This window comes from Xenopus laevis, chromosome 9_10L (assembly GCF_017654675.1).
Source record: "Xenopus laevis strain J_2021 chromosome 9_10L, Xenopus_laevis_v10.1, whole genome shotgun sequence".
Taxonomy (NCBI): domain Eukaryota; kingdom Metazoa; phylum Chordata; class Amphibia; order Anura; family Pipidae; genus Xenopus; species Xenopus laevis.
The window spans coordinates 77398306-77408349 of NC_054387.1; the positions used below are offsets into that span (position 1 = coordinate 77398306).

Here is a 10044-nt window from a genome sequence, read left to right on the forward strand (position 1 = left end):
GAGAATATTTTAAGCTGGGAATACATATATATATTTGACAAGGTTGACTAACGAGTGGATCTTTCCCCTATATGGCAGACCAAACTTGATGATCTGATCAATTAACAAACAACTGAATTAACAAATGTTGGGAAAGGATAATGCCAATAGGAGGATGATATTTTTTAACCTGTCCAATTGCAATCTAGACAGATATCAGGAGGCCCCATACAAAGGCCAAAAAGTGACCAACCTAGTCTGAAAGGGTTAAGTTGTCAAACTTATATCAGCCCATGGATGGACATCTTTACTTGGACACTTTGAGGAGGATGTATTTGGTTCTTGTGGTTGGGAACATAATTACAAATAAAAAGAGTGTGAAACCATCTTGGGACAATTTGATTTTGTATTTAATTACTTTATTACACACAATCAGTTTATGGATAGGAATAGTAATAACGCAAATCTGGTTTGCAGATAGCTCAGTGTTAAGTCTCAATACAAAATATACAGTGTAAGTCTTAGTATGGCAGATAGCTGTAAAAACAGTGTGTAGTTTAATTGCCACGCTTTACAAACAATGTTACAGACATAAAAAACTTGTGTTTTCTACTACAACCCCCCAAACTTTAATGAACTTTTAAATGATGTTTTCCTACTGCTAGCCTTGTAATAGTATGTCAAGGCTTGCAGCTCAGCATGTCTAATGTAGAGTCTTCACAGCAAGGCAAAGGAATCACTTGCTGCCTTTGAATGAACACGGTTCCAATTTCCATGGTTTCCTGTAACATTTAACCTTGCATGTGTAACTCAATGAGCCGGCCAGCAAATATAGCCAGCGTTCCAATGATACACACTATCATGAAGACAGCTAGCAACAGGTGATCTAAAACCATAGCAACAAACTTCCATTCTTCTGAGGCCTGTGAAAACAAATAAAATTTACTGCAGGGCCACAATGTGATGTACAGAGAGCAAATATGCACAATATGCCAAAACAAGCAAACTCTATGTAAATGCCTATATAGTGTGGTTATGTAGTACCTTTATGTATGGAAGATGCTTATAAAGGGGCTTATTTGCTACAATGGAGGTTCAGTGGCGACAGTGCAGGGACCCAGTCAGTCTCTCTGCACAGTTAATCTGATCTGCCAATGCCTTTCCTGCAGGATATCGTGGAATATCTACAAGTACGATGGGCTACAGACCCCATTTCTGTCTGTTCAGATTTGCTTAATTGGAACATGAGTTTAGCAAGTGGTCAGTGCTCCTTAGTTATCCATATTGCCAGACTAGACAATATCCAACAGCAGGGGGCAGATTTATCAAGGGTCGAAATTCGAATTAAAAAAACATCGAAATTCGAAATAAGAAAGACCAACCGAAGTTTATTAAAAAAAAAATCAACTTTTTTTTTCCGGGTGAATAGCCCGTTTTCGTTCGAATTAGAATCATACGAATCGAAGTAACAGCTCAATCGATCGAATCGAATCAAAGTTTTTCCAAAAAAAACCTTCAGTCCACCAAATGATTCCAAATAGGTTCTAGGAGGTCCCCCATAGGCTAAAACAGCAATTCAGCAGGCTTTAGATGGCGAATAGTCAAAGTAGAATTTTTAAAGAGACAGTACATGATAAATTTCGATATTCGAATTCTCAAACTTTTTTCAAATTCAAATCAAATTTGGACTATTCCTAAGTCGAAGTACACAAAAACGAGCTCAAAATTGCCATTTTTTAATTTTTTAATTTGAATTTTCACTTCGGCTTTAGGGTATAGGTAGGATGATTGGTCTGTTGAGCTGAATGGATTTATGGTAGGGGTAGCAGCAGTTCATCAATAGGAGTGGAGGGCATAAGGCAAATCATACACTATAGAATAGTGGAGTACATAGCAATTATTACCTTAGTTGATTCCTGGTCAGACTTCATGGTCTCTGCTACATATTTGGCTCCTTCTATAGCACTTTTAACATCAGGATTCTTAAGGATTGGAGATTGATATTTCTCTGCAGTAGGGCCTAACTTTCCCGAAATATCTGATATATCAATATCTTCTGTAAATATCTTTTTCTTATGTTGATCTTGTGCTGGGCGTTTCATGGTAGAAAAAAACATAACCCTCGGGATGGTTTCAATAAAAATCTAAAGAAAACAAATATTTATATAAAGGTTTATATAAAAGTTAACAGTGTCAGTTGGAAATATTAGCCAGTCTATTCTCGCTGATCCTTGGGGGCAAATTATAAAAGACCCCTGATTGAGTATTTTCCTTGCTCCATGCCATCTGAGAATGCTGATTATGAATGGAAACAAAATGTATATTGGGTTTATTTAATGTTTAAATGAATTTCTAGTAGACTTAAGGCATGAAAAGATCGGTTATCCGGAAAACCCCAGGTCCCGAGCATTCTGGATAACAGGTCCCATACCTGTACTAATATTTTCCTTTAGCAGTAACCTAGTTATGAGGTAAGAGGGGCACTGACCAAAGGTTGGACCTCCAAAGAGGGCTTGATCTGAAAACATTAACATTTAGTTTCCCATTGATGTGGAAAATAATATGAAGCAGTTATACAAATCCCAAATTCTCACTGTGGAACCCACCTTTTTCAGCCACTGGGGCATAATGTGAGTACTTGGGGAACGGTGATGGGTGTTGATGACAATGACTGTGATGACAATGGACGCGATAACAAACACCATGGTGAATAACATGTACTTCCCAATTAAAGGGACAGCGCTTGATGTCGAAGGAATCAGTTCAACGATGACCAGAAGAAACACAACCAGGGACAGCAGTACAGAAACGCTCAGAGTGATTTTCTCTCCTGCAGACATGGAAGTGAATTTTACTTTATATTCATTGTATAGACTATGAAATGCTGGTTTGGCTGTCTCATCGCTAGGCTTGTTACATTTGGATGGTCTGACAGGGTGTTATCTTCTCTTACTCTTCTCTTAATAGTTACCTGAATCAGTAGGCAGATAAAACACCAGGCCAGTCAGAAAGGAGAATAGCAAACAAGGGATCACAACATTGACAATAAAGTAAAGGGGAAGCCTCTGCAGGAGAAAATGGTATGTGATATCCAAGTATGGTGTTTCTGGGCAGCAGTCATAATAAACCCAGTGCTTCCAGCAGCGATAATCCTTCATGTACCATTCTCCACTTTCCATAAAGTTACTCAGATCTGGACGATCATTTTCCTGCAAAGAGATAATGTTCAGTTACAAATACACAGGCAGCAGACACAGGCATTGTACTAAGTAAAAAAGTGAAAAATTATATTTTTGTGCTGTAAAACAAAATCAAAAGCCAAATGAATCAGGTTGTTATAAATGCATATTTGAAAATGAAATCAAAATATACAGTATTTCTCGTCATGTTGTAAAAGTGCAAACACTAGGCCATTCGGGTGATGGAACCCATCGATTTGCCCACAGGCTAGGAATTCTCATGGAAAAGTAAATAATGTTTTAGGCATAACACATTGAAAAATTTATCTTACTGGATTTATAACAACTAATGTGCCATCGTAAGTCCAGGTACCAAGCTTCATGCTGCAGTTCTGTAGGTCAAATGGAAAGTATGTGACAATCATTTCACAGTAACTTTTAAAAATGGCAGGGGGCAACCATATTATTTTCCCAGTGTAATCCAGAAGGACCTTTGTTTCCTGGACAATAGCAAAGTCTCCATCTGCACTGTAATAAAAAAATGATAACAGTTACAAGTAGAGACAGAAGAACAGAGAAAGTTACTGTACCTTCCCAAAGCTAATATACCCCACTTATTTTATAGACACTTACTCAGCCATTATCTCTACTAACTGCTATCCCATAGCCACAGTCCCTTCCCAGGGACTATTATCCCACTGCTACTATAGGCACCATCTCTCCCTACTATACCTGCTATCCCACAGTCACTGTCCCTTCCCGGAGACTATTATCCCCACTGCTACTATAGGCACCATCTCCCTACTATACCTGCTATCCCACAGTCACTGTCCCTTCCCGGAGACTATTATCCCACTGCTACTATAGGCACCATCTCTCCCTACTATTTCTACTATCTCACAGCCACAGTCCTTTCCCATCTTTTTACCCATCTTTTTACAACCCTTTAGACCAGAGGAACACAACTTTCAGCATAGATGGTTCTTCATGGTGAGCTTGTGGAATGCCCTGCCGAGTTATGTAATGGCAGATTCTAGTAATGTCCTTAATGGGGTGGTTCACTTTTAATATCAGGGGCAATCCTGGCCCCTCTGCCGCCTTTGGCGGTTTGCTGCTGTGGCCCTACTCCCCCCGCGCTCACCTTAATGGTACCCAGAGAGGTCTGGGGGGTCCACGATGCAGCCAGAGGGAGTCCAGGAGGCTAGTGCACAGAGCAATTATGCTCTCTTTGCTGAATTTCCATTTAAATACCAGAAATTAGGCTTAGTGGAATGCTGCTGCCTGAGGCAAGTTTCTCAACTTGCTTCAGTGCCCCTATTTAAGAGGACTTTGAATGTTTTCGAATTGCTAATTCTAAGCAACATTTCAATTTGCTCTCATTTTTTCTTTTTTATACATTTTCTTATTATTTACCTTCTTCTTCTGACTCTTTCCAGCTTGGTCACTGACCCCATCTAAAAATCAAATGCTCTCTAAGGCTGCAAATGTATTGTTATTGCTAATTTTTATTACTCATCTTTCGATTCAGGCCCTCTCCTATTCATATTCCAGTCTCTTATTCAAATCGACGCATGGTTGCTAGGGTAATTTGGACCTTAGCAGCCAGATTGCTGAAATTGCAAACTGGAGAACTGCTGCATAAAAAGCTAAATAACTAAGAAAAATGATAAAAAATGAAAAGCAATTGCAAACTGTTTCAGAATATCACTCTCTACATCATACTAAAATTTAACTTAAAGGTGAACAACCCCTTTAAGAGTGGATTGGATATAATATCAAAGGCTATTGTGATCTTAAGATCTCTAGTTAGTATAGGTATTGGTATAAATATTTTATATATATTCAGTATAAGGCTATTATCCCCACTTCTACTATATAGTAATAGTTTCCATTCAATATCATCAGGCACGTCTCCCCTTCGTGACCACAATGTCATTGTAATTATGGGAAAACATTGCATTGTGGGCAAAAAATATGACAACTTGCACTCTGCACTTGCACTTTTTTTTGCTTGTAAATGAGCCCTCATATGTAACTTGCATTTATAAGGACTTCTGGGCAGCTGGAGTAGCAGTCTCTACATAACACTGATTCATTTTTAAATTTTAAGTTAGTGCCATTTGATATAAAGCATAAAGACAATCACATTTAGCTAGTTATTATGATGTAAGTTACAGTAAGTTAAGTCTTACTTGTTGTACAGCACAATATCAGGGCGCCAAATATCACTAGAAGGGATTCGAACTTTCTTTATGCCTCCATAATCTTCTGGATCCCACTTTAGGTGAACATCCTCCCATTGCTGTTGTGAAAGGAAAACAAATAAGTCCAAAATAATGAAAACTATTAGATCTTGAGACTTGGGCATGTATGAAGTGTTTGCAATATGCTGAGTAAGGTGTGGGTCTGTATAGAGAATACTTAGGGGCACATTTACTAAGCTCGAGTGAAGGTTTCGAAGTAAAAAAACGTTGAATTTCGAAGTTTTTTTTTGGGTACTTCGACCATCGAATAGGCTACTTCGACCTTTGACTACGACTTCGACTCGAACAATTCGAACTAAAAATCGTTCGACTATTCGACCATTCGATAGTCGAAGTACTGTCTCTTTAAAAAAAACTTTGACTACATACTTCGCCACTTTAAACCTAACGAGCTATAATGTTAGCCTATGGGGACCTTCCCCATTACTTTTCTAAGGTTTTTTGATCGAAGGAAAATCCTTCGATTGATGGATTAAAATCCTTCTAATTGTTTTTCCTTGGATCGATCAATCGAAGTATTTGCGGTAAATCCTTCGACTTCAATATTCAAAGTTGAAGGATTTTACTTCGAGGGTCTAATATCAAGGGTTAATTAACCCTCAATATTCAACCTTTAGTAAATGTGCCCCTTAGTATAGGAGCTATAGCTTTGGGCCTGTTCAGTTGGTAAGCAATAGTATCAGATTTTTAAGGGTATATGGAATACGGTCAGTAAAGGCTGAGGCCTGTTAGGAGTGTATGTAGTATGGTGAGTATAGGCTCAGGCCTATTTGAAATCAGAACATACCTGTTTCAGACGGACATTTGTTGTTACAATTTGATTGACTTCATTCTTAAAACACAAAGGAGATATATAACAGAAAAAGTGCAATGCAATTCCTGTGCAGCTATTAAACTGTATTCCTGTTATGCTCTTACCACATTAATAAGCTGTATAAGCTGGAGTCCCACCGTCACCACAACTTTGTCCTTAAAAGCCTTGACTGGACGAACCACTTTGTTGTAGCTCTTGAATAAGTCATTTATAAGGCGGGATTCATCCTCAGAAGAATAGATAATGGTAGCTGCGGCAAGAGACACAGATCAATGTCTACAAATTCATATCACCTGCACATACACACATTGGAGGCTTCACCTTTCTTTGCTACACCAGTGTTTTTTTTTATATTTTTGTGTGTTTCTTTAGCATTTTGAAGTTGCCCTTGTTAACCTTTATTCTGTAAGTATTCCAGATAACTGGCTGGTTACAGACCTCTTCTAATGGCACCACCACTGCAAAAGCAAGACCAGTGGCGTAACTAGATTATCCTGGGCCCCACAGCAAATTCATTTTAGGGCCCCCGACATATCCAGAGCGTCTCCTGTTTTGCCAATATATATTGAAATTTCTCATTAATTAGGGACTCGTGGGACCCCCTATACCTCTTGGGCCCCCCTGCAGCCGCAGGGTCTGCTTCCTCTATAGTTACGCCCCTGAGCAAGACTGCAAGTAATGGTAGAGGTTAGCATTCTCTTCATTCCATTTTGGACATTCTCTTCATTCCATTTTGGACAACATTTTTTATTTAGCATTGTCCAGTACAGGAGTGTCCATTCTTTACTAATGCACTGTCTACTTTTAGTGATCTACTTCCATAAAGCATTTTGTTTTTAGCATTTTGTTCCATGAAAAATATCACTTAAATATTATATTGATTTATGGGACAGTTATAGTTATATTTAAGAATTTAATGATTTATTTTATTTAAGAAGCAACTTTTTGTTATGTAACCTTAAAGTAATAAATATCTGAATGAAAAGCAAGAAACGGGAGGGTGAATTAGCCAAGCTGTTTGTTGACAGTGTCTTCAGATCTATCAATCACCAGCTAATGGTCTACTGGTAGATCCCGATTGGGGTCCTGTATATATAGAATTTTTCAACATCAAATCATGTTCTGTTATTGAACTTGCCTATATTCACATTTAAATCTCTGACCACCTTAAATTTCATGGTACACTGTGGCCCCTATACATTTCATAGAATAAGATTGTAGTAGGCACACACACATCTCATGGACAGCCGTGTAAATTAAATAAAAGTTACTTTTTTTTTTACCAAGTTAGAATAATCATGATAAACATCACTTTGGTTGCTGTAAATGCCCTGACCTTCCAACCTATGAACAATGGTATAAATCAGTGAGTGACTTGAGTAAAATTGAAAAAGCTATGTTTACCAAAAATGGAAAATATCAGAAATTGTTGAAATCTGGGAAAAGTGGATTATTTTACAAGGTAAAAATGCCTTAAAATGTATCCCTAAGCTGGTAATATTTTTGTATATGTAAAAAAAAAAAAATACTATTCACACTATTTTACACTGTATGATGTAAACCATTGAATGCAGTGATGATGATACCCCTGTCATGCATGTCTGTTCAGTCTGTTTAAATGAACTTTCCTGAACAAAAAAAACCCCAAAACACCTTGGCTAAAGTTGCCTGTGTTTATGCAATACTCATTTAATTTATATTTTTGAACACACATGTTAAAAACAAAGAAGACATTAGAGTGACACAACTGATTGACAGTTGCAGGTGTTACATATTTGTATTTATATTATTTTTAGTATAATATGAGAACGCACTCTAGCCCTGTAGTAACAGTACATTTACTAGAAATAGGCTTTATTACACAAACTTGTATTTAGTATTATTTAGGTTATTATTTCCTTATATTCTTATGATCTATTTGTGCAGCTAAGCTTCTGCATTTAGTTTTGAGTATGGGACCTGTTATCCAGAATGTTCTGGACCAGGGGTTTTGTGGATAATGGATCTTTCCATAATTTGGATCTTCATACCTTAGGTCTAATAGAAATTTTTGTACATTAATTAAATAAACCCAACAAGCTGGTTTTGTTTCCAATAAAAATTAATTACATTGTAGTTGGGATCAAGTACAAAGTACAGTTTTATTATTACAGAGAAAAAGGAAATAATTGTTAAAAAATTTTGATAAAATGGAATCTATAGGAGATGACCTTTCCGTAATGCTGAGCTTTTCCGGATAACGGATCCCATACTACCAAACCACTGAGCACTGCCTGAGAGTTAATGTCAAACACAGACGAACTAAGAAGAGACAAGGACCTATTAATGATAACTAATTGGATTTAGACAATATAATTGCAATAAACATCTGCAATTGTATTGTCCAAATCCATTGTTTTATCTGCCACAAGTAGTCAAAACATGCCTGCATTATACACACTAAAATAGACACCACCACTAGGATACAACTGCTCGCTTAGAGTAACTCGTAGTCTACTAAATTCTGAGTCTGCGTCACATTTCACAAACATATACTGAAACTGAACATTGGTCAGAGCTTTTTATTCCAGCCACAATGGAACATATATACATTTTCATGATGGCACTATTGTCTTATAAAGCATACGAATGGCCTCAAAATGTAATGGGCTTATGTACATAATAAGAAAATTAATATAGCAGGCTCTGAAATACTAAGGTTATATAAAATAGATATAAAAGAAATATAAAAATACCTGCAAGAAAGAGCAAAATAAGACGCGTGAGGACAAAATCCATTTGCTTCCTCTCCTCAAAGATCTTGCCTACTGGGTTTCACATTTGGAATGATGACATTTCAGCCTGTTGAATCTCCACAAGTGGGTCAGGCTTCGGCTTCCGGTTCCATGGACAGGAATGTGCCAGGGGTGGGGGTGATGGGGCTTTCCACCTGTTCAGATCGACAGCTGAGTCCTTAGCAAATACAGGAATACACATGATTAGGATTTCTCAGACAGCTTTTTGTTTGATCTGGGTTAACTAAAGGGAAAATAAGCACTATTTATATGTATATAAATAGAGCTTCTTTATTTGTATAGTATACATTTATTTAATTTATGATATTGTATTTATTTAATGTTATTTAAATGAAGCACTGTTCCCATTAGACAGAATTTTATAAAAGCCAGCCTTTTCACTTTACTGAGCATGTGTCTGAATGGAATGTAGAGAAGATGGAAGAAGTCAAATAAAATGGCTACAGAAGCTTCTATAAAAAATAACCTAGAGTGGACAGGAGCACTGTCTCAATGTATCATGTAAGCAATTATAATGACTAGGAGTGCCTAACATTTGGCATCCCTAGTAATTTTAACTAGTTCTCCTTTAATTTGAGTCCCTTTATTGGTCTTTATTCCCACTGTTTAACTGGAAGGTCTTACAAAAGGATGATAAATATAATTAGAATTATCTTTTAGGGTAATAACAGATATATCAGCTTTCCCACCTTCGACAAAATGTCCCAAAAATACAATTTAAATCAGGAGAATGAGCCAGTGTAATCACAGAAAAATGTGAAGGCCCAATAATTATAAGGTATCTTTGGACACTTTGTTGCCTGCATGAGAGGCGATCTCCAGGGGGTGACAAATTACTGTCAGTGCCTCCTACTATTCCCTTATTAACAGCTAACACTCTTTATTGCATCATAATAAAATCACCCAAGCATTACACATATAACTTCTCATGTGCGAGTGGCCCTCCATATAGTATAGTATACCAAACATATATTAATAATAACTCAGTAAATGTGAGAGACTTTTAAAAACAC

General features: G+C 37.1%; 1 protein-coding gene across 2 annotated transcripts; it reads right to left on the reverse strand.

Moving 5' to 3' along the window:
• Positions 1-376: 376 nt before the first annotated feature.
• chrna1.L (cholinergic receptor, nicotinic alpha 1 L homeolog) lies at positions 377-9124 on the reverse strand. 2 transcript variants are annotated; one of them, NM_001086132.1, is given in 9 exon segments: positions 377-902; positions 1884-2123; positions 2586-2809; positions 2951-3188; positions 3491-3686; positions 5351-5460; positions 6210-6254; positions 6341-6486; positions 8972-9036. In NM_001086132.1, coding segments are annotated over 9 exon segments (1374 nt in total). In that variant the 5' UTR covers positions 9015-9036; the 3' UTR covers positions 377-770.
• Positions 9125-10044: the final 920 nt, after the last annotated feature.